At 45.5% G+C, this 24,911-nt stretch overlaps 1 protein-coding gene across 1 annotated transcript in view; it reads right to left on the minus strand.

Moving 5' to 3' along the window:
* espl1 (extra spindle pole bodies like 1, separase) overlaps nucleotides 1-24,911 on the minus strand; it is a 36,045-nt gene that overhangs the window by 4,881 nt on the left and 6,253 nt on the right. Inside the window, exons 10-30 of the mRNA XM_056300428.1 lie at nucleotides 23,159-23,318; nucleotides 22,798-22,937; nucleotides 21,813-21,947; nucleotides 21,613-21,714; nucleotides 20,753-20,924; nucleotides 20,292-20,420; nucleotides 20,016-20,172; nucleotides 19,475-19,584; nucleotides 13,604-14,769; nucleotides 13,059-13,466; nucleotides 12,766-12,889; nucleotides 11,832-12,045; nucleotides 11,267-11,469; nucleotides 10,762-10,889; nucleotides 10,397-10,519; nucleotides 10,116-10,265; nucleotides 9,763-9,930; nucleotides 9,497-9,601; nucleotides 9,280-9,395; nucleotides 9,053-9,136; nucleotides 1,403-1,567 (exon numbers count right to left, since the gene is read on the minus strand). Coding sequence (XP_056156403.1) covers nucleotides 1,403-1,567; nucleotides 9,053-9,136; nucleotides 9,280-9,395; nucleotides 9,497-9,601; nucleotides 9,763-9,930; nucleotides 10,116-10,265; nucleotides 10,397-10,519; nucleotides 10,762-10,889; nucleotides 11,267-11,469; nucleotides 11,832-12,045; nucleotides 12,766-12,889; nucleotides 13,059-13,466; nucleotides 13,604-14,769; nucleotides 19,475-19,584; nucleotides 20,016-20,172; nucleotides 20,292-20,420; nucleotides 20,753-20,924; nucleotides 21,613-21,714; nucleotides 21,813-21,947; nucleotides 22,798-22,937; nucleotides 23,159-23,318 — 4,259 coding nt within the window. The remainder of the gene's footprint in view (nucleotides 1-1,402; nucleotides 1,568-9,052; nucleotides 9,137-9,279; nucleotides 9,396-9,496; nucleotides 9,602-9,762; nucleotides 9,931-10,115; nucleotides 10,266-10,396; nucleotides 10,520-10,761; nucleotides 10,890-11,266; nucleotides 11,470-11,831; nucleotides 12,046-12,765; nucleotides 12,890-13,058; nucleotides 13,467-13,603; nucleotides 14,770-19,474; nucleotides 19,585-20,015; nucleotides 20,173-20,291; nucleotides 20,421-20,752; nucleotides 20,925-21,612; nucleotides 21,715-21,812; nucleotides 21,948-22,797; nucleotides 22,938-23,158; nucleotides 23,319-24,911) is intronic.

Below are 24,911 nucleotides of genomic sequence, written 5' to 3' on the forward strand. Positions count from 1 at the left end.
AGGGTGGGAACACTTGCAGTCACTGTATTGTTTATAAGGGTGGGGACACCTGCAGCCACTATATTGTTTATAAGGGTGGGGGTACCTGCAGTCACTATATTGTTGATAAGGGTGGGGACACCTGCAGTCACTATATTGTTTATAAGGGTGGGGATACCTGCAGTCACTATATTGTTTATAAGGGTGGGGGTACCTGCAGTCACTATATTGTTTATAAGGGTGGGGACACCTGCAGTCACTATATTGTTTATAAGGGTGGGTGTACCTGCAGTCACTGTATTGTTTATACGGGTGGGGATACCTGCAGTCACTGTATTGTTTATAAGGGTGAGGATACCTGCAGTCACTGTATTGTTTATAAGGGTGGGGATACCTGCGGTCAGGTGAGACTGAAGAGGTCACTTGTGCCCCTTTTCCACTGCATGGTACCGGCTCAACTCAACTCTACTCGATTTTTGGTTTTCCATTGGGCAAAAGTTAGGGATAGTACCTGGTACCAGCTAGTTTTTTTGGTACCACCTCTGTCGAGGTTCCAAGTGAGCTGAGCTGATACTAAAAGGTGACATGAAAATACCACTATAAATAAACAAAAAAATAAAATATATGTATATTTATTTAAATATAAATAAAATATTATAAAAATAAAAAAATATTTACATTTAAATATAAACACAAATAAATAAATAAAAGATAAACAATTATGAATAAAATGTATTTATATTCATTCAAATATAAATAAAATCTGACCACTGATTGGTCAGAGAGAAATTGAACAGCTGTTTATAACCAGGAAATGCCAAAGCGAGTCTTATGAAACTTGTATTATAGTTGATAATCTATCAATGTAAAAATTGTGTTGTCAGTGAATCTCTTAGTTACAGTAATATTGTTCATGTGAAGCACACATTTAGAGTTGGTTTTGTTGATTGATTTGAAAACAAAACACTGGTGTGGGGTGCTGGTAGAGAAGGGAGGAAAAACTAGTCAACACGCCCACAAACGACCAGCGGGGCTTCGCCATGAGAGGATGCTATCTGCAGTGGAAGACCACATCCCAAAAAATAAAGCCAGTAGAGTCGAATAGAGTCAAGTTGAGCCAGTACCATGCAGTGGAAAAGGGGCATTGGATGATTGATGAAACGTTTCTCTCTCAACAAACATTGTGTCCAGATGAACTGACTCAACTTTCTGTGATTTATATAATTAGCTGACTTTACCATCTTCACTTTGTGCATCTGAAACTTGTGGCCCAATACAGAAATGCAATGGCAACAAAAGTGGGTGTTCCAGAAGGACATGAAAAGATATGGGTACACCCTTTAAATTCATCCATGTTGAATGGTTACACATTAATCTGCCTCCACAGCTAACTTTGTGAATATATTGGGACAAGACAGCTTACCAGCCTGCCATGAGGTAGTTGAGGATGATTCCTTCCCCCTCCAGATCCCCACGCACTGCCAGGGCGGCACTACTGCAGCCGAAGAGCAGCGAGGCAGCTCTCATCTCCTGCTTCAGGAGCTTCTGCACATTCAGGAACCGTGCCCCGGCACCGTGACCCACATAACTACAGAACAAAAGGCAAAAGAGACAGAGAGAGAGGATAAACGCTCTAATCTGGATTCTTCACGGGCAGAACAAGAAATTGAATGTAGGACTAAAAACCTGACAAGTGAAATAATAACGGGAGGGCAGTAATTCCACATTATATTTCTTGCCACTTTTTTCTACAGAAAAAAAGTGACAGTATGAAATATGAATTGCAGGTGTAACTAGTTATTGCAAATAGTACTTATGAAATTGTTAACATGTTATCTCTATGCATCCCTATTTAGTTAATGGAATGGAGGACAGCTCCCCTTCTGGTCAGGTTATGCATGTGCAGGGTATTGCCCCTTCTAGGTGGGAGTCTCTTGTCATGCGCAGTTGTGATGGTGCTCATGCTGAGAGCACGTTGCTGGTCGCTTGGGATCGTGAAGAAATGGAGTGAATAAAGTCGGTTTCACTGAAGATAAACGTCGTGTTTATTCAGAACAAGCTTAGTAGTCAACATTGGTAGCAGTCGATGGTTAGCAGAAAATGGCTTCTGCTAGCTACAAAGTTCCACCGAAGTTCGATGAGTCCCGACCGTACGAGAGTTGGAAAAATGAAGTTGCTGTGTGGAAGCTCGTTACTGAGCTGGATAAGAAGAAACAGGCCCTTGCTGTCGTCCTGGGGCTTGAAGGAAGGGCAAGGGATATCGCCATGGAAATACCCGCTGCAGACTTGAATACAGATGGGGGTATGGACGTTTTAATTGCAAAACTAGATGGAATGTTTCTCAAAGAAGAGAGGGACCGCGCTTACGATGCTTATTCGTATTTTGACTGTATCAAGAAGGACAGTTCTGTGTCCATGGCGGACTATGTGATTGACTTTGAGCAGCGATACAATAGAATGAAAAAGTATGATATGACTCTTCCCGATGCCGTATTGGCTTTTAAACTTTTGGATACGGCTTGTCTAGACGAGAGGAGTAGGCAAATGGCGCTGACAGCGTGTACGGATCTAACGTTTGCGGCAATGAAGTCCGCGCTCAGGAGGATTTTTGGAGGGAAAATACAAGTCGACGCGACTAATGGCATACAAGTAAAAGATGAAGTGTTCTACACAGAGCAGCGCTCGCGAGGAAGATTTAAACGAACAAGTAACGTTGTGCAGCAAGCTGGACAAGAGTCACAGACAACACAGGTTGGACAACAAAAGCCACCGTTACAAGGTACTAACCCACTGGATAGGTTCGGTAGGCGATCAAAATGTGCTGTATGTCAGAGCACGTTCCATTGGGCCAAGGACTGTCCCCACAAGAATAGCGAGCAAGTAAAGCTAACTGAAGAGCCAGCAAAAGTAGAGGACACATTGCTTACCAAAGCCTCGCTGTCTGAATCAGCATCAGAGATCTTTCTGACTGAGTCGTTAGGGACAGCTATCATTGATACTGCATGTACCCGCACAGTATGCGGAGAAAAGTGGTTGGAAAATTTTGTCGCAGACCTCAGTCAAAGCCAAGTGAACCAGATAGCGCAGAGTGAAATTCCAAGCAGCAGACCATTTCGCTTTGGAGATGGGAATATAGTACATTCCTCTAAAATACTGAAACTGCCTGCAAAAATAGGACATACAAAATGTCAAGTGGAAACTGAAGTAGTTAAAACTGATATCCCACTGCTTCTGAGTAAGACTTCACTGAAAAGGGCAGGGACCATTTTGGATATGGAGAATGATAGTGCTGTGATGTTTAATCAAAATATCCCTCTTGAATTAACCAGCTCGGGACACTATTGTATAGATGTGCACTGACACTTTTCAGACCCTGAAAAGTGTCAGTGCACAAGATGTTATAGCCAAAGCAGCCATCAAATTGAGAGCAGACATTAAAAGTCAAGATGTTCCTCAAACCTGGCCGCCTGAAGTCAAACCAGAAGCAGAATGTCCTACCATTCCAGAGTCGCTCATTATCTTCCTGTACTCTCTACTCACAGGCTCAAATGATCCTGATCATGCATCCCAGAGAGTGCAGTGCCTTCTGCAGTCATTTGGCCATGACATAGTATATGCAGTGACATGTGGAAATACCAAGCCTTCCAAGCACATTGTTCTGCCATTCAGTGTCAAATCGTTGACAGGAAATGTAGAGTTGATAAACGTCCTCAACCAACTTGGTCACAGTGTGTCCTATTCACAGATGGAAGAGATCAACACTGCCCTGTGTCTCCAGAAACTCTCATCATCAGGGAGTGGCATTGCCCTTCCAGCTAACATCCATCCTGGCATATTCACAACTTTAGCCTGGGACAATATCGACCGTCTTGAAGAAACTGTCAGTGGTGAGGGAACATCTCACAGAGTCAATGGGATTGCTGTGCAAGCAAAGCCAGTCAACCCACTTCCTGTCCAACCCATGCCCACTGTTCCCAAAACAAAGAAGAGAAGCATTGATGGACCCCCACCAATGTTACCAACTTACAATGCTGGACAACGGGTAGGGCCACCACAAAGCAAAAAGTCAGATGCCAATACTGCAGCCAATACTAAGCTTGCCAGAGAGAAAAACCTTCTTTGGGTCCTAGCACGCATGTCACAACAAGAAGAACAGTCAGTCAGCAGCTGGACAGGCTTCAACATCCTGACTCGAGGAGAGATGACGGTCATCCCCGACAATATAGGCTATCTGCCTACCATCAATGCTCCAGCGACACAAATGTCTACTGTCAACGAGGTGCTTAACCAGTCACTGAGCATCATGCAGTGCTTAGGCCTGAGGAAGATTGTCTGTGTCTTTGACCAAGCCCTGTATGCGAAGGCTGTCGAGATCACATGGAAACCCCATGACAAGTTCCATGATATCATCGTTAGGCTTGGGGTATTCCACACCATCTGCACACTGCTGGCAATAATAGGAAAGCGTTTCCAAGATGCTGGACTCAAAGACCTCTGCATTGAGTCTGGCATGATTGCAGAAGGCTCAATTGCTGGTGTTATGGATGGCCGCAAGTACAACAGGGCAGTGCGACTACACAAGCTCCTGTATGAGGCTCTCATGCGACTGACCTTGAATGGTTTCCTGTCCTGGTTGGAAGAAACTCACAGGAATGACATGGTTCACCTGAATGAGACACTGAAGACCATTGACAGCCTTGGGAAAGAAGTCTCACAACATGCTTTGAAGGAGGTCCTCGAGAACAGCTCTTGTACACGCATCATGGATCTATTTGAAGTCTACCGTGAGTTCCTTAGAGGTGGAAACGGCAGCCTCTCGAACTTCTGGATGTCCTATTTGGACATGGTTGAAATCTTGTTGGGGCTCATCCGAGCATCCAGAGAGGGAGACTGGATGCTACACTTGGCTAGCATTCGAGCAATGATCCCATGGTGCTTTGCTTATGACAGGATGAATTATGCACGCTACCTCCCCTACTACTACGCCCAGATGTCTGAGCTGCCCATCACACACCCAGATGTGTACACAGAATTCATGGAAGGAGGCTTCTCAGTCCAACTGGGCTCCACCAATCCCTTTGGCCGAATCCCTGTTGACCAAGCTATAGAAGAAACGGTGAACAAAGACACCCAAACAGCTGGAGGGACAAAGGGATTCAGCTTGAAGCCAGGAGCTGTGACCAAATATTATCTCACAGCTGAGTATAGAAGCATGTACCTCAGACAGCTGAGAGACCTGACAGGTCAAGGCAGGTGCAAATGGTCTCATCCAGATCTACAGGAGTCCAAGGATCAAGAGAGATGAAGCAGATGTCCAGTCTCTCATCGACCTTATGGAGAATAACTGGCTCAATCCTATGTCCCCTGATGAGATTGATTTGGTTAGCCTCTCCACTGGCAACATGGCTCCACCTGATGTGACCATAGATCTCTTGAGAGCTCTTGAGAAAGGAGAAGAGGCCTACCAAGCATTCCAGCAAACAAGGTTAGATGCAGACCCACCACCTGTGAAATTCCACGACAAGATGACCAAGCAAAGTCTGAAAACATTCTCCAATGTCAGCACAAAACAAGCTCATGGAAAGAAAGCACAGGATGTGGTTCTGAAGGCAGATAGAAACCTTTTCAGTCACATGATCCTGGTGGCTGAAAGCAGGAAGGTGAATCTGAAGGATGTCCTTGCCTACCCATTGGGCCCACTACCATGGGCACTGGCAAATGCTGATGGGTCCTTACGAAAAACAAACAAGGCTGCACTTGCCAGAGAGCTTGAAAAGAATGTATCTCCTGCAGAAGACATCCCAATCCCATCTACTTCCATCATTGATGGGATGAGCCTGGTCCAAAAAATGAATGGCAACAACAAAACCTTTACACAGGTGGCAGAGTCAGCCTTGACCCAGGTCCTCCATGAGGGAGCACAGAGTGGGAGGATTGATGTTGTTTTTGATGTCTATCACCAGACTTCGATCAAAGATGCTGAACGACTGAACCGGGGTGGAGACATCACTCTCCAGTACAAGAATCTTGCAGCGGGACACCACGTCCAGCAGTGGAGAAAATTTCTGTGCAGTTCCTCCAACAAGACCAGTCTCATCAAGTTTCTGGTGGAAGAGTGGAAACTCCCACGATACAGAGCTATGCTGCATGGCAAGGTGTTGTACATGACCTGTGAGGAAACCTGCTACAAGTTGACAGAAGATGGGTGTGAGGAAGCAGCAGAACTGCACTCCACACATGAAGAAGCTGACACCCGTCTGCTCCTGCATGCATTGCATGCAGCAAATGCGGGCTCAAAGTCAGTTATCATCACAGCTGAGGACACTGATGTCATGGTGCTTTGTCTTGGCTTCCAGAAGGACATCACCTGTCCCATCTACCAGAAGTGTGGGACTCAGAACCGCGCACGGTTTGTCGACATCACCAAACTGGCAAGTTCACTTGGAGACAGCATCTGTGACAGCCTAATTGGCTTACATGCCTTCACAGGCTGCGACACTGTCAGTGCATTCGCTGGTCGAGGGAAGCTGAATGCCCTGAAGATAGTGAGAAAGCACACTTCCTGCCAAGAGACTTTTAGTCAACTGGGACAGACATGGAATGTGAGTGATGAGCTGTTCCAGAAAATTGAGCAGTTCACCTGTCGGATGTATGTTGCTAATAGCAGCACTGCTGAGGTGAACAAACTGCGTTACCAGCTCTTCTGCACCAAAAGGGGAGAGGTTGAGTCCAGCCAGCTGCCACCATGTAGAGACTGTCTCTTTATGCATGTTCAACGAGCCAACTATCAGGCAGCAATATGGAAGTGCTGTCTGCAGGCTAACTCTGTGGTGCCAAGCCCTACTGAGGATGGATGGACAGACGATGAAGGCAAGCTGGCCATTTACTGGATGCGCTCCCCACCTGCACCAGATGTGGTCTTGGAAATGCTAACATGCAAGTGTGTGCATTCATGCAAAATGCCAAGCTGCATGTGCCTGTCAAATGGACTTCCATGCACAGACATGTGCAGGTTACAGACCTGCAGTAACCAAAAACAGCAGGATGGTCCAGAACTGGACTTTGAACTTGGGGAGTCAGATGAGAGAAACGAGCAGTTTGATGAATGACAGTGTGATGATTCTGATGGTATTACTGTGGTAGTAGTCTATTGATGCACAGGATGTTGATTCTGGACTTGGTTACCCAGAGCTTGATAACAATATTGTAACCATATTCACATATACCCATTACCCTACCCATTACCATTACATATACCCACTAATGATATGGGATTACATGTATCATTGACTAAGTATATGTAAATGTCAATGTTGTTTAAAATATTAAAATAGTTCATTACCTCACTATGGTATTCCTTTTTATCATGTATTTTGATTGTGTATTTAAACAAATGTATAGAGACCAGTTTGTGACCTAACTGGCTTTGGTCTAGTTCTCATTTAAGGCTCACAATCACCTCACACAATGAAATAGTATGGGTATATTATACATTTCCTGAATCTTTACAGTCCTGTGAGTATTCCAGTTTTTGTGTTTTGTGTCCCTGATATTCCTAGATGCCACAGGGCTAAAAGAAAGTATATAGTTTAGGCGAACATTGCAGAAAGATGTGTGTTATTGACGGGTTGAAGAGCTCAAGTGACCTCTATATTTGTGAGAAATATCCACAACAGGGCTTGAATGAAAGCTAAGAAGGTCCCCTTTAAAATGATACCAAAGACAATATTATAGAACATTGAAAAATGTCCTGACCATGAGGCTAAACCAGGATATGCACCAGCGTCTAAAATGCAATTTAGTTTAGCGGGTGGTTAACTTCATGAGCTGATAACTGTGATACAGCTGCCACTCAGGAATGGTTATCATACCAAAATATCATCTACAGACATTGATCCTTTCAAAAATTATAAGTAAGTTTTGCCACCTTGAGTGTACCGAAATATCGTATGGCCCATGGACTAGATTGGTTGTCTTCTTGGTTTAGACAAACGCCCAGTTAGGATAACCAAATTTAACCAGGGCCTGTTTACTGTGGGAATTCTCCCCTTCCCCGGCCGCTGTGTCGGTGGGGGAGTTGTCAGCTCAGTGGTACAGCATCCTGATGACTCCTAGTTTGTGCTCCAGTAGATGATGAGAGTCAAACCTTAAGTACTGATCAGTATGTGTTGGTTTACGGTAAACATCAACAATCAAATGTTCCCCACCACCAACTGCAATCTCACAGTGTAAGAAGGCTAACCTGTCATGTACCACATCCTCCCTGGTGAACTTGATGTGGTTGTCCAAAGAGTTAATGTGGTCAGTGAAATGTGCTACATCCTGAGATTTAATTTTAACCCAGGTGTCGTCCACAAATCTGAACCAATGGCTAGGTGGTGTCCCTGGATAGGACATCAGAGCCTCTTTTCCACTTTCCTCCATATACAAGTTGGTCACTACAGGTGAGACTGGGGAACCCATAGCACACCCATGCCTCTGCTTATAGTACTGCCCCCTGTATGTGAAGTACGTGGACTGAAGACAGTTTCAGGAGCAAACACACTTGGTCAGTGTTAAGGGTGGTTCTATTTCTAAGGGTGGGGTCATTTTGTAATTTCATATGGACTACCTCCACTGCTTCATCAACAGGAACGCACGTGAGGACAGACTTGACATCATAAGCGACCATTGTTTCATCCCTCTCCATAATGATGTCCCTCACCTTATCCACAATCTAGTTAACGGTCACACCATATTTGCATATGAAACTGGTCATTGGTTCAGTCCTTATGCATCTGTATTGTACTGTATTGTTTATAAGAGGGTGGGGATACCTGCAGTCAGTTCAGACTGAAGAGGTCACTTAGTTGAGTGATGAAACAGATTTATCTGTCAATAAACGTTGTGTCCAGATGAACTGATTCAACCTTCTTTGATTCTGAGAAACATCTTCATTCTTTTGTTTCTTTCGTGTTGTATTTTTGACGCCAATTGTGGAATCAGATCAACACGAGTTTTAAATGTCTTCTGTTCTTGTAAACACATGTAAAGCACTCTTTTGTGCCTATATGTGCGCCTGCCCCAAACTCACATGTAGAGATCTTTGGCTGCCACGGCATCTTGCAGTTGATCAGAATCAGGGGCGATGCCACACACACCTTGCCATTCCGGCTTACTGGAAAGAATGGAATGGAGAGAAAGAAATTCCAATCAAAGGTTCAAGAGAAAAGACCAATCAATATGACAAATCCACACAAGTCAAAGGCACAAAGAAAAGCAAACGCTCCTCTTTAATTGTGCTATTAGCAGCTGCCTCACCTGCTAAACCATTCTTTGAATTGCTGTTCTGTGTCTCCTAAATTACCGTCGGGGTTAAGTACATAGTACACCTGCTTGGTATCCACACCTTTCTTCAGGATGCATTGAGGATCAGACTGAGGGGAGAGAATTCAATAATGACAATTATTTGCAATGAAACAGAAATATCTAAATTACAATGACTGGAAAAATGTGTGCGAGAGATGTGGCACCCCACCTCTTTTCGAACGCAATGACCCAATAATGACTGAAGAGAGGGCATGCGACTAACAGAACAGGGCTTTAAGCAAGAGATGCTCTCCCATGGCAGCTTCTGAAGATACTGAACAGGGAACGGGGTAGAAGTCGTTACTTTAGCGTCACACATATCCCACTTCAACATTGGTCACATAGTGCTGGGCTCTGAATTCTCAGGCTAGCTTATCGTTTGTCCTGAAGAGCCTTTATGGAATTGCAGAGTATGCCAGAATTAAAGAGACAGACCTTGTCCAGGATGAGAACCACATGACCCTGAGGTTCCTCCCTGTTGGACAGCCGAGACACAGCCGTCTGTAGCAGAGTATCACACACCCCCTCCCTTTCTGGAAAAATGCCCAGAGAAAACCTCTGAAGTTCTTCTTGGGAGAGTAAAGGAGATGCAGACAGCACGGCCTGAAACACAAGTCAGAGTTTTTAATGATGGTAGTGATTGTCCCCTTGATATTTATCTGTTCAGTCAACTTGGGGGTGTCCTGGGATATGCCCAATAGCAAGACGACGTGGAAAGCAAGATGTTAAAGGTTGATGCTCTATGGCGCATGCAAAAATCCAAAAAGAGAATAGCAGGCAATACTTACCTTCAACATCTCCTCGGCAGCCATCATACCCCGGGTAGATAAGGCCTTGTGCACGTTTTTGGCCTGGATGGAAAGCTCTGGGTCTGATGTCAGTGGGAGAAGAAAGCTCCGCCAGCAACCCAGCAAACCCTCCATTTCCTCCAGCAGTTGCTGAAAAGAAAGATGGGCGTGTTAATGGATGAGGGAGATTGAAACTCAATTTGCCAGCATTTGGTCTTCTAAAGCTTTCACACAGCAGTGAGGCAGGAGAGGGATGCACTTCCTTGTTTCTTCTCACTTACCTCAACACGAGTGTCAAGTGCCCTGCGGCCTTCCCACCACTTGGCCTTCTCAGAGACAGAGCTCACAACCTTCTGTTCAGTCAGGATACTGTCCATCTCCTGAACCAGCCAGCTAATGGGGTGCTTCACATTACAAGGGGAGAACAACAAAGAGAGACAGGTTGCCAACTGGGACATTAACAAAAAACTACCCCGTGCTTGTCTGGATGCATGCTTACAAGAATAACAGCTCGTTTCAGTGTGAGTTTGGTAATTTCCTGGAGGCAGCAAAAGTGCTTTTCCTACTGTTACCTGAGTATTTTCTCCCTTCAATATGATGTATCATGAAACACTGTCTTGGTGTGACATTTCTTTAAGTTTCTCACCTGCTGTTGGGAGGTGGGGATGTGAACAGTGACAGGGGCAGATCCCTTCTCAAGGCGGGACAGTAGGATGGTGTCTCCCATCTCACCAGGTTTAACTCCAAGCACAGACAGCACACATACAGTCACCCCTGTTAAAAAAACAAAAACAAAAACGAATGACTAGGAAAAAAAATAAAAACTTCAGTACGGGAGTTTGTTAAGTCGGGCGTTCGTAACCCAGGGACTACCTGTAGTTAACCTTAGACTGGACAAAGAGTGAAACTCACATTAGTCAAGTTGCCAGTTTGAATGAAAGATAAAATGATTAGGAAAGGTTTGTTCCTTTGTTAATGGCGGTTTCAGATTAGGTATTAACTGAAACATCCATATGATGTATGACCTCTAACATTCCAGAGGTGTCGACTTGATTAAGTTAATTAATGCATTGCAACAGACTTTGCAATAGAAACCAATCACATACTTGTCATGCAAACCTTGTTGAGGTCACAAAAAGACAATATTTTACCTGAGGGAAGGTCCTTAATTTGTTGCATGAACTCTTGGTGGTGCTGCTTAGGGAAGGTGGAGGGATCAGCAGAAGGAAAGGCGAAGATGGTCTCCAACTGTGATAGTCTCTTTTCAAGACGGTTCCCAGACTCGGCTGCGAGCTCATCTAAGCTCAAGGAACCCATTCTCTCTGACAACTCACTGGAAGTCTTCCTCAGCTTCCTATTGGGAGTGCCATGGAAAAGTAATGAGATCAAACTTTCGTACAACATAATCAATCAGTGATACTCAAGGCTCAGCGTTTTCGGTTTTTATTTTTCAAAGCCATCCAGCATGCCAAATTTCGCCACAAGAGGACACGGTTACATAACCTCACATGAACAGGAACAACTTTTGGATCCATGGAAACATAAAATCCGGGTGAAAATCAGTTTAAAAATCTGGGTATTTTTCGGTGAAAATCGGTAAAAACCCTAAACGCTGAGCCTTGGTGATACTGTAAGGACCTAAAAGTTCCCCATAAAACTTTCAGATGTAAAGGGGGCAACTGTTTGGGAGAAAAACTGAGATAGACAGGTGTTTACTTAAGGTGGGTGGCAAGATGTCTGATCACGTGATGGCGGCTGGTGACACCCATGGATTGGGTATGAAGCATCGCAGTGGTTATGGGGTCCTGTTGACCTGAGGCTAAGGCCAGAAGAGCACAGAGGGTGGAATAGAGGTTGGGAGGTGGGAAGTGCTGAATTGCCAACCAGGCAGAGTGCAGCAGAGACTGAACAGCTTCCACAGAAAGGCTGTCTGCAAATAAGAAGCAGAGAAGAAAACTCAATATGTGATAGGTGATGAGTTACAAGTAAGAGCCCAGTACACAGTGAATAGAGAGTACATGTGAACTGATGTGCCGGAGAAGGTAGTGTCACGTCTACAAAACCAAATAACAAAGGGAGCAAAACCATGGGTGCATCTCCACTTTTTGTTGTGCTGTGTCGTCAGCTCCTTTGGTCAAGCTATCGTTAAGGTGTCATGTTGATGTCCCGCTAAAAGATATCATTACCCACTCAAAGTAACCAGCATTGGCATTTCACAGAGCCTTGCAGATACAGAACACTCTGCTGAGATTTAGGTCTGCACAGCTGCTTCTCTGTCAGCCAGACTTCAAAACCCCTTTCTGCCATATTTCGCGGAGACATTTATGCAGCATGGGGGCCCAGTGGTTAGCATGGTCGCCTCACAGCAAGAAGGTCCCGAGTTTGAACCCCGGGGTTGTCCAACCTGTGTCTGTGTGGGTTTCCTCCGGGTGCTCCGGTTTCCTCCCACAATCCAAAGACATGTAGGTTAGGTGAATCGGCTGTACTAAATTGTCCCAAGATGTGAATGTGTCGGTCCTGTGATGGACTGGTGGCCTGTCCAGAGTGTCTCCCTGCCTGCCACCCAATGACTGCTGGGATAGGCTCCAGCATCCCACGACCCGAATTCGGATAAGCGGCTTGGATAATGGATGGATTTATGCATACCTACGCAGTAACATGTCCCAGTTTTTAGAGCTCACCTGGCCTGGTGTCTGAATGAGCAAGGTGGGCTTGTAGAATTTCTCCTGGATGACCACCACACAGATCCTTCCGCAGCACCTCAAAACCCGAGTCTAAACAGTCAAGGGAGTGTTAAGTCTAGTGAAGGTAGTTTTAACAGCACCAACTCAAAAACTAAACATGGGGCAGCAGTTATGGCAAAAATTATCATCCTTATTATTAAAAAAATATTGTGTTGATTATTAGTCGTGATTAATAGCCCAGATTATCTGCAGATTTTACAGCGCCAAAATTCTTACTTAAGGTAGCGTTGTCCTCATTGTCAGCATCCAATGTCCTCAGCCGCTCAATGCTTAGGTCCATAATTCCATCCATCTCCTCTGTGATGGTCCTCATTTTCTCCACATCCTCTTCTGAAACTGGCTTTGTTCCAGCCAGCTGTGCCCTGGATTTACCTCTCCTTACTGGAGCGGGACCCTCATCCTCAGAGGATATAGGCTGAGAGACAGCAGTGCTTTTCCTGCCCCTGACGCGCCTCTTAGGAGGGGCCCTCCCTACGGTTGCCTCTGGGGCAGTTTTGAGGTTGCGAGTACTCCTCGTGGCAGCAGTATGTTTTTTGGAGCTGTCTGGTTTTTCTTTGAGCTCTGCTTGGGGGCAAGTCTCGGAGTCACTCTCATCACTAAACTCCACCTGCAACAAGAGACACAAAAACTCAGTGCAAATCAAAACTTTTGTTTTGCTTTATGCAAATTCAACATAAAAACAATAAAATTAGAAGGTCTTTTCAAGCAATAAATGCTCTCCTCTGGCAGACTTATCTTGTATACCTTGAAAAGTGATTTCTTTGTGCGTTTGGGAGCGGCAGGAACAGGTTGGGCTTTGTCCTGATCTGGAGACAGGTCCTGGTAAACCTGGAACTGCCCTCTGCGGCCACTAGTTTCTGCCAATGTCCGCACTCCTGGAGGGCCTCTGGCCCTCTGAACTGGAGTACAGGCCACAGTGGGCACTTCTGTGTCAAAGTCAAAACAGCCAAGTTCCCGATCAGAAAACTTGGTTTTGTTTGGTTTTACCATCACTGGTGTCATAGGGACCAGGCTCTTTGTTTTGAAGGATGAGCTTGGCAGGTTGATCTTGGGAACCACAGTCTTAACCTTCTTAGCTTCTTTTGCCTTGTGAGGATGGGACAGGTCTTTGACAGTGATGACTGGGTCTTTGATCTTCTTTAATGAGGTTGGGGGAGGGACCGTTTTGGGTTTTGACTCCTGCTCTTTGACCCTTTTTGGTGGGTTCCAGATCCACGCGTTGGAAAAGAGTTCCTCTATGGTGCAGTTCCTTTGGGCAGTGAGGGCAAGCAACAAGGCAATGGCTTTGGTTGCCATTAGGCCTGCTCTTAAGGGCTTCAGCTCTGGAGAGGGCATGGAATCCACAAAAGCCAAGCCAGCCTCCAGGACATTCCATATACCCTGGACTTTGTCAAGCCTTGTTTTCAGCCCAGACAGAGCCATGTGCAGGTACACACGGCCAACCACATCCTGCATCAGGGAACACTTGGTGGAAACATTTGCAGGGCCACAGAGAGGGAAGAGATTAGCCAGTTTTACTTCCAGTTTGGCTGTGACCCCTTTACAGTGATTTAGTGCAGCCTGGTAAAGTTTCCAGCCAACTCTGGTTTCGGTGGGACACAGCTGCAGTGCCAGATCAGCTTGTGTAGCAGCCCACCGGGCAGTGGTGAGGCCCATATTGGGCTCAGAGCAACAGGGGCACTTGCAGTCAGTTTCATGGGCCAGGGAGGACAGCCAGGGACGAGGCTTGGCTTTGAGAGGAGGGGAGCTGGTTGGATCCCTCTCTACAGGTTCCTTAAAAAACCACCTAGTGCTCAATAAGCCTTCACAGTCATCCTCTGGGCTAGGAAGGGGAGACTGTGGTTTCTGTGTTGGACGACCTTTCCTTGGTTTAATTTTCACCCCTGCCTTCTGCTCCTGACTAGAAAAATCTAGAAACAAAGAAAGAAAGAACACAAAAAAAAAAATCACATTCATTGTTGGACTTCATTGGGCACATTGAAACAAATACCCAGATTACAGAGTAATCTGTCAAAGTCAATAATTTCATTTGATGATTTATATGGTTTCATTAATGGGATTTTTCTAAAACCTGGGTTTACACTGGTCCTTTTAGTTATCAATCTGTGTGTGTAACATTCTTGTGTAAGAAGTGGGGTTGTTGTGAAGTGTCTAGTGTGTTGGTGTGGTGTTCTGTGCCTGTCACGTCTCGCTCTCAACCTTCACCGCTGGCTAGCAGAAATGCGACAGGAGAGCTGAGCACATAAGTCTCTCCAACAACAAGCTCTATGTAGTGCCTCCTCGTGGCAACACACGATAAAGGGGTACACACCTTGGACCCTGGCTGAACTACAAGGGACCTGGCCCCTAGATGTGCGGTACAAAGGCTCACCGGTGTGTGGATATCCCCTGATGCCCACGAACCAGCCCAAGTTATGGGTTAAATAGTGCCACTGCCTAGTGGATACCTCGGGAGAGGAATAGGCTACAGGAGTAAACCCCTACACAACATCAACGTCTACAGTGCTGTTTTTTGTTTTTCTTGCCCTTTTGTATCTGTTTAAGTGGGAGAGTACTGCTGGCATCGTGTGTGGCTGCCGCTTCTCCCTCTCGTAGCCCCCCTTCCCATCCACCCCTGTATGTCTGTGTTATGTTTATCTGTTGTCTTGTTTCACTCCGTTTATTGTAAAGCCACCTTGAGTGTTAGAAAAGCGCTATATAAGATGGATTTATTATTATTATTATTATCTATGGTACGTCGGCTCTTCCAATACCTCCCATTGCACCTGCTCAATTGTGGCAGTAACAGTCGTGTCAAGCAAGCATGTCACCATTTTCTTTGCCTGTCTGAATTTATTTACTGTTTTTTGCACATTACTTCAGAACACTACATTAGCTCGTTGCCATCCAGTCTGAGTATGCAGTGACACAGAGCATGCTACTGCAAGCTGTGTCAAATTGTACTCACTGTGTTTCAAGTCAGCACCCATAATTTAAACAGTGAACAACTGAATGACCTAACCAGCTTTTATCACAAATGAAGAATGGAAAAGGGTCAAATGGAGAGATTAGTATTAATAAGATGCCCATATTTCGAAGTGAAACCTAACAGATTTTTTGGAAATTGTGCAAGGTTGATGGGGAGTGTCAAGTCATCTTGGATATCTTTCCATGAAAACTATGAAAGGAAGTCCCTGCCTCTTTCAAGCCATGGCTTTTCACTATTTGTGATAAAAGCTGAACACTAAGTTGCAGTTTTTGCTGTGCGGCTTGTCGACACTGCAATGATGTAAAATTGAATGTAATGATTACAGTTTACAATGCTGATTGAGACGGTCAGCTGTCTGCTTCACTGCACACGGTCATGACTGGTTACCAATGCTAATGATACTGTAACCTACAAAAGACTCGCTGGCCGACCGCCAGGGGGTCAGCCCCCTTTAGTCGAATGGTTAGCGATGTCGCCTCGTGGTGCTGTACAACCCCGGATCGAATCCCGTAGCGTGCGGAAATAGGCTTGGTTTCATTGGTGGCAGCGGTGGGATTCGATCCGGGGTTGTACTGCACCACAAGGCGACGTCGCTAACCACTCGACCAAAGGGGCCGACCCCCTGGCGATTGGCCAGCGAGTCTTCTTGTAGGTTACAGTAGTCACCCTCTCCCGGAAGCGCGCCCTTGTGCTTTGTTATTCCCGCACTCCGAAGAGACCTGAAGATCTGCACGCTTCTGGACACTTCCAGACCAGCAATCGGCCAGTGTGTCTTTTTGTAGGTTACAATTACTAGGGATGTCCCAGTCCGATCCACGGCATCGGTATCAGGTCGATACTGGCCTAGAATGCTGGATTGGATGTCAGAGGGGAGAAAAAAAATATGATCCGATACAAACCACGGGGAAATCTAGCTTAAACCATCGCCTAAATGTTTTTATATTATATCGTCTTCTTCATCTTTTTCTTCTTCGTCTTCTTTCTGTCTTTCTTCTTCATATTAGCCCTTCTTGTGCCGCGTATCTCCGACTAAGCGGCGCAGCGTGTCACATGATAATAACAGTAGCAGCCAGTTAGTGGCATGTGTATGAGCGTTAATAACTACCTGTGAAATAGTCATGTCAGTGGTGTGGAACTACTCAACCTTAAAGAGGAAAAAAATTCAAATGCAAAATTTGCAATGCAAATGTTTCGAGGAGTGGCTTAAAGAGGAAAAAAAATCCAAATGCAAAATTTGCAATGCAAATGTTTCGAGGCGTGGCAGTGCTGTTGGTCTGTTTAACACCACAAACTTAATTAAGCATTTGGAAAAAACACAACACGGAGCAACACCAGGAATTTCTGCATGCAACGGCTACAAAGAAAAGCAGAACACCCCAACAGCAGACACCGATGGAAAAAAAAAAAAAAAAAAAAGGCGCGAGAAACTGCCCCCAGACAGCAACAAGGCGAAATTGATAACGGAGAAACTAGTTCAGTTAATTGTCCAGGACGACCAACTCCTTTCGGTGATAGAAAATGTGGGGTTTCGACACTTAATTGAGCACTTAACTGCCCAGTCGCCATTATATAATGGTAAAGGCCATCCCTCATATGCACAACGAAGTTTACAATTTTGTCTCCAAACTCTTGGAGAAACCGACATTCTTTTTGGAGTTTGGAGAAAAACCTGTAGGTCTCTCCAAACTCTTGGAGAATGTAGGCATGGTTAGTTTCACAACAGACATCTGGAGCTCAGACGTGAGTCCAATGTCCTTGTTGAGTCTGACCGCACATTGGATAGACTCGGATTTTACCTTTAAAAAAGCGGTGTTGTATGCCCGAGCGTTTCGTGAATCACACACACAGGGGATTCCATTACGGCAGCCATTGAGGAAATGCTGTGTGAATGGAAGATTGATAAGAACAAAGGACATGTAGTTTTAAGGGATACTGCACAAAATATGAAGAAGGCTATGGATCAACTTGGCGTGGCAAGTTTAGGATGCTTCGTGCACACTGCAGCTAACTGTGCATGAGGGACTGTTGTCGCAGTGCAGTGTAAGTGACGCACTGGCCAACGGGAGAAAAATAGTAGGCCACATCAAACCCTTGTCCCTTGCCTATTCACGGTTAGAAGACATCCATCCATTATCCAAACCACTTATCCCAATAAGGGTTGCGGGATGCAGGAGCCTAACTCAGCAGTCACTGGGCGGCAGGTGGGGAAACATCCTGGACAGGCCACCAGTCCAGCACAGGGCCGACACAAACACACCTAGGGACAATTTAATATGACCGATTCACCTGACCTACATGTCTTTGGACTGTGGAAGGAAACCGGAGCACCCGGAGGAAACCCACACGGACAGGGGGAGAACATGTAAACTCCACACAGAGGACACCCCCCAAGGATGGACAACCCCGGAGTTTGAACCCAGGACCTTCTTGCTTTGAGGTGACTGCACTAACCACTGCGCCGCCAGAAGAGATCCAAGTAGAGCTAAATATGCAACCTAAGCGTCTGCAGTAGGACGTCCAAACTAGGTGGAGCAGCACCTGGTACATGACTTAAACCTCATTGCACAGAAACGGGCACTGTCTGCATGTATGGCTGAAAATGTCCTGCCAGCCACACTAACAGCAAACCAGCGGGGCCTATTGGAGAAGGCTTCCATGGTTCTGGTACCTTTTGAGGAGATGCCAAGGGAGGTGAGTGCCTCCTCCGCATCTGTAGCTGATGTCATCCCCATTGTGTGTGTCCTGAAACGTGTTCTCAGTCAGGAACACGAGGTTGACCAGGGGATTAAGACAATATAAAGTACCCTCCCTGACGCAGCCAACAGGCGTTTTGGCGACGTGGAATCTGAGCCATTATACTCGGTTGCAACCCTGCTGGATCAAATGTTACAAAGATAGGTAAGGGAATTCCTGTTAGCCTAATCTGATTCAATGCTGAGTGTGTGTGTGTGAGAATGAGCATAACAAATTCCTCACACCTCTGCATGGAATTTCCACTACCATTTCATTATTTTCACAAATCACATATCAAGTATAAGAGCAGACAAATAACTTGACATGAAAGGGGGCAGTGTCTCATAACCAACTGTTGTTGTGGACTATACACTAGGGACGTAGTTGTTTGTTCTCCATCTGAGTGAGATGTTTTTAGGTGGGTAATTGGCTATCATAAGCAAGTGCTTCCATATATTTTATTATTATTATTTGTACATGCAAGCGGCTGGTGTGACAGAGGAAGATGCAGAGGACAGGAAGAGATGGAAATGGATGATCCGCTGTGGCGACCCCTAACAGGTGCAGCTGAAGGTAGTGTTAGTAATAGTAGAAGTAGTTAGTACTACCTACAAGAATAAAATAAAACATCAGCTTGATATCGGTATTGGCAGATAGCCAAAGCTGTGGTATCGCTATCAGGAGTAAAAACGTGGTATCAGGTATAGGGATAAGGTCAAAATCAGAGTAATCAATGATTACCTGATTTTGACCTTATCCCAGTTAAAGACTGTTATTAGACACTTACATTACTATTTCTAAAGTCAGAGTAACGGCTTTATTAAGAGTATGGTTGCGCTGTTAGTCTTCAGGCAAAACATGTTCTAAGGAAAATATTCTTAAAAGTAACATCTGAATTGGCAGTGCTGACTGACCTGTGCAAACTTCTAGAAGATTCCTGACATAATCCAAATCAAATCTACTTTTTTCCGTCTCCCCCTTCATCAGTTCCAGCTCGGCCTTCACCACCAGCAACTCGGCACATCTAAACAACGATACAAAATATGCCCAAAATTGAATAAGAAACACAAATCTGTCAATGCACGTACCCAGTTTAACAAAAGCTCAAATGACTCAAATAACAGGAATTTGAAATCATCATACCACTGACCAAATGAAACTGAGGTGTAAAAAAATCTGACACTTCTGTCATATGGACTGACACATTCACAATTTTTAGGTTTAGCAACACCAGTGTCAATGAGGGAAGAAACTGAACAGAACTAGTTATGTTGATTTATGTAAGGTTATCAAAGCATCATGTGACTACATACAACAATCAGCCAGTATGGTTATAGCAAGGTTCCCACATATAGGAATTCAGTGACACACCAGCAAAGAACAGAATTCAGTAAGTAATTCCCATACCACACAATACTATGCACTGCAAACTAAAATCCTCATCTGTGTACTAACCGGCTGAGTGCTTGCAGTTTAATGGCTAGGTTAAGAGCTTCCAGGCACTGCAACCTGGCATTCTGGACAGCCCCTGTACTGCTCCTTACAGCCACCAGCTTCAGGGAACAGCTGAGCACCTCTGACAGCAGCTGCCACTTCAGCACCAAGTTATCGCCTGCTGTCAGGTTAGGGGGTGGAGAAAAGGGAACATAAGGACACAGTGCCAAAACTAGAGGTGAAAATATAATGGCAGATTTTCATTAATAACCCACCACGTGTGTGTGACAAACCTACCTTGGTCGATGACGCACGTGTCCGAATTACTGCTCACAGTTCCATACAGGCCACTCCCCACGAAGGTGACCACCAGGCTTCTCAGAAGCCTCAGGCTCTCATACAGGGCAGTATCTGGACTACTCATGCCTGAAATGCGTACACAACATTCAACATATTAGTAGTTAGGTGTAGTCAGAATCCTCAGCAGTGAATCTGAAAGTTAAAATGCCAAAACATAAAGACTGCAAGCTCCACCAGGTTGAATTAAACATGCTAAATGAGAGTCAGATTTAAATACGCCTTATTTTGCAATCAAAACAAAATTGAAACAGAAACTACTGTGGACCTGCCCAAGTACAGGCGTGCATGTGTTAATGGGCGGATTTTTCCTGAAAGAAACAAACCTAAATCTAATTTGCAGGCAACACGCTAGACAACTATTCTTTGAGTATAAATAATGACAACACAACTCTGCCAACCATGCTGGAGGATAGTGTGGCGGAGACTCCGTGGCAGTTCGGTTGTGTCCAGACTCAGGTAGGAACTATAGGTCTGAAGAGCCAGGACACGCAGCAGGTAGCAGCTCAGGTACCGTCTCTGCTCGTTGACTTTTTTAAGCCCCTCACACAGGTAAGACACCCCACGCTCCACCTGTGATGTGACCCAAATGAACAAGGGGAGTTATTAAGCATCAGTATTTCCCAAATACAAATTCCAGCTGCCTCCGAAATGCTATCCATCATCTATGAGACGTATTATTTGAGACACTCTATTTGAAGAAGGATCAAGCTGTTTAAAGAAAAACAAGGGGCGTCCGGGTAGTGTGGCGGTCTATTCCGTTGCCTACCAACATGGGGACTGCCAGTTTGAATCCCCATGTTACATCGGGCTTGGTCAGGCGTCCCTACAGACACAATTGGCCGCGTCTGCAGGTGGGAAGCCGGATGTGGGTATGTGTCCTAGTCACTGCACTAGCGCACCATCTGGTTGGTTGGGGCGCCTGTTTAGGGGGGAGGGGGAACTGGGGGGGGGGGGAAATAGTGTGATCCTCCCACGCGCTACGTCCCCCTGGTGAAACTCTTCACTGTCAGGTGAAAAGAAGCTGCTGGCGACTCCACATGTATGGGAGGAGGCATGTGGTAGTCTGCAGCCCTCCCTGGATCAGCAGAGGGGGGGGAGCAGCGACTGAGATGGCTCGGAAGAGTGGGGTAATTGGCCAAGTACAATTGGGGAGAAAAAGGGAGAAAAAAAAAGACAATTAAAAACATTTCGCAAGCAGGTCAGTTATGCTGTGTACACACGTACACACACACGTACACACACACTTTATGAACCCTACCTGTCCTGTGCAGTAGCAGTACTGAGCTCTCAGCAACACTGCCAGGATTGAGGTTGGGTTGGTGTTGGAGGTAAGAAACTGTTCTGCTTGTGCCAGCTGAGCCTACAACAAGTTGTTTAGACTTAAAATATAAAAACTTCACAACATTTTATTGACATGATAGCAAACATCTGACACTCACAGTTGTACAAAACCATTACCTGAGCCAGTTCTGGGGCACCCAGATCCAGAAGGAGCCTTGCGGATTGACAGAGGGAGCTGGCACATCCTTGGTGATCACCAAGCTGGCGGGAGAGGTCAAAAGCCAGCTGGTAAGCTTCCAACACCTTCAAAGGCTAGGAAAGAGAATAAGGACGTAAGACTTCGGAGCATATCTACTAACATTTTGCACCAGCGCAAACCCTCGTTCTTTCCCTCTTAAAATCTATGGTTGAGGTTTACCATCAGGACAGTTGGCATTTTGTGTGAATGAGAGGAGGGAACGGGTGGGTCGAACCTTTTTGTACCTCAGCTTCACTGCATATGCATTTATAGGAGCCCTGAATACGATTTATCAAGGCAGTTAGTATAAAAAGGTCTTGGCACAATTTAACACAAACGTGTCTTAACTCTTGTGCCACTGACATGGTTGTGATCATTTTGACTCACAGGATACAAAGAAAGTGTGTCAGAAAGTCCATCCATCCATTATCCAAACCGCTTACCCTGATCTCAGGGTCGCGGGGATGCTGGAGCCTATCCCAGCAGTCATTGGGCGGCAGGAGGGGAGACACCCTGGACAGGCCGCCAGACCATCATAGGGCCGACATACACACCTAGGGACAATTTAGTACGGCCGATTCACCTGACCTACATGTCTTTGGACTGTGGAAGGAAACCAGAGCACCCGGAGGAAACCCACGCAGACATGGGGAGAACATGCAAACTCCACACAAAGGGCGACCCCCAAGGTTGGACTACCCCAGGGCTCGAACCCAGGACTTTCTTGTTGTGAGGCGACCGCGCTAACCACTGCGCCACTGTGCCGCCCTATATTGGATCCAATGTTGTAATGATCAATTTAAAACAAGAATATTGAACTGATAAGGGTTACAGACCATTATCAGTGGCGCTTGAAATTAAAACAGCAGAAAAGAACCAAATTAAAACCAAGAAGGAGATTTTAATAGCAGCCCTTGTAATTACTTTTCCCATGAGTCTGAAGAGGGCAGCAGTGAGGACAATAGAACTGCAGGTCCGTTTGGGGTTCCTGACAGATGGAACGACTTGGCACTGCAAAAGCGAAGACCACAACTCCAGGGCCCTTTCAAGAGGCTGGCAAAACTCTGAGGGAATAAAAACACGAATGTCAAAGAAATGGAACCTTAAAGGCTTAAAGTTGATTTCAACAGGAGAATAAAGGTACAGTGGCATCAAACAGTACATTATAACATAGGGCGGAGATGCTTCGTGGAGCAGCCAGTTCATCAAGATATCAATTACTGCTTTAATTTGGGACTACTAATAACATCTGGATGGTTCAGCATGTGACATGAGGAGTTGGTACCTGTCTCAGAGGCCAGATTGAAATTCAGGCCCTCGTACACAGAGGTGCTGTCCTGCTGCTTTTGCTTGTCTTCATAGTCCAGATCATTGGTCCCTATAGAACTGAACACACACCTCATCTGCTCACTCACGTCCTGCTGTCCCTTCTCCTTCTCAATGGCCTGGTCACAGGGGAAGAAATCAGATCCAGCATAAAGAGTCTAAAGACAAGATGCAGTGATTCCAGATTGGGGTTGCTTCTAGGGATTTCAATTTTGCCCGTGACATGTCCCTAAAATTTCTATATTCTATGGAGGAAATTTTTTTTCTATGCAAATATTTTGTTTTTATTCACTTCATGTCTGATCTTCTTTTGGCTTATTCCCTGTTTCTCAGGGGTCACCACAGCGGATTTTACAGATTCCATCGGTACCCTGTGACGGAACAGCACCAATGGCGGCCGTTGTTAACCTGGGCCTTGACCGATCCAGTATGGAGCCTCGACCGATCTGGTATGGTCTTGTCAATCTGCATACTCTACTACTACTACTTTCAGCTTCTCCCGTAAGGGGTCACCACAGCAGATCATCCGTTTACATCTCTTCCTGTCCTCTGCATCTTCCTCCGTCACACCAGCCACCTGCATGTCCTCCCTCACCACATCCATAAACCTCCTCTTTGGCCTTCCTCTTCTCCTCTTCCCTGACAGCTCAGCATCCTTCTCCCACATGTCCAAGCCATCTCAATCTTGTCTTTCTTGCGTTGTCTCCAAACCGTCCAATCTGAGCTATCCCTCTAATATACTCGTTCCTAATCCTGTCCTCCTTCATCACTCCCAATGAAAATCTTGTCATCTTCAACTCTGCCACCTCCAGCTCCACCTCCTGTCTTTTCATCAGTGCCACTGACTCCAAATCATACAACATAGCTGGTCTCACAACCTTCCCTTTAACTCTTGCTGGTACCCTTCTGTCGCAAATCATTCCTGACACTTTTCTCCACCCACTCCACCCTGCCTGCACTCTCTTCTTCACCTCTCTTCTGTACTCCCTGTTACTTTGGACAGTTGAGCCCAAGTATTTAAACTCATATGCCTTCGTCACCTCTCCTCCTTGCATCCTCATCATTCCACTGTCCTCCCTCTCATTCTCGCATATGTATTCTGTCTTGCTCCTACTGACTTTCATTCCTCTTCTCTCCAGTGCATACCTCCACCTCTCCAGGCTCTCCTCAACCTGCACCCTACTCTCACTACAGATCACAATGTCATCAGCAAACATCATAGTCCACAGAGACTCCTGCCTGATCTTGTCTGTCAACCCGTCCATCACCATTGCAAACAAGAAAGGGCTCAGAGCCGATCCTTGATGTAATCCCACCTCCACCTGGAACCCATCTGTCATTCCAACCACACACCTCACCACTGACACACTGCCCTTATACATATCCTGCACCACTCCTACATACTTCTCTGCAACTCCCGACTTCCTCATACAATACCACACCTCCTCGCTTTGCACCCTGTCATATGCTTTCTCTAAATCCACAAAGACACAATGTAACTCCTTCTGGCCTTCTCTATACTTCTCCATCAACATTTTCAAAGCAAACATCACATCTGCAGTACTCTTTGCATGAAACCATACTGCTGCTCGCTAATCGTCACCTCTCCTTTAACCTAGCTTCTATTACTCTTTCCCATATCTTCATGCTGTAGCTGATCAACTTTATACCTCTGTAGTTGCTACAGTTCTGCACATCACCCTTGATCTTGA

This window comes from Lampris incognitus, chromosome 2 (assembly GCF_029633865.1).
Source record: "Lampris incognitus isolate fLamInc1 chromosome 2, fLamInc1.hap2, whole genome shotgun sequence".
NCBI lineage: Eukaryota > Metazoa > Chordata > Actinopteri > Lampriformes > Lampridae > Lampris > Lampris incognitus.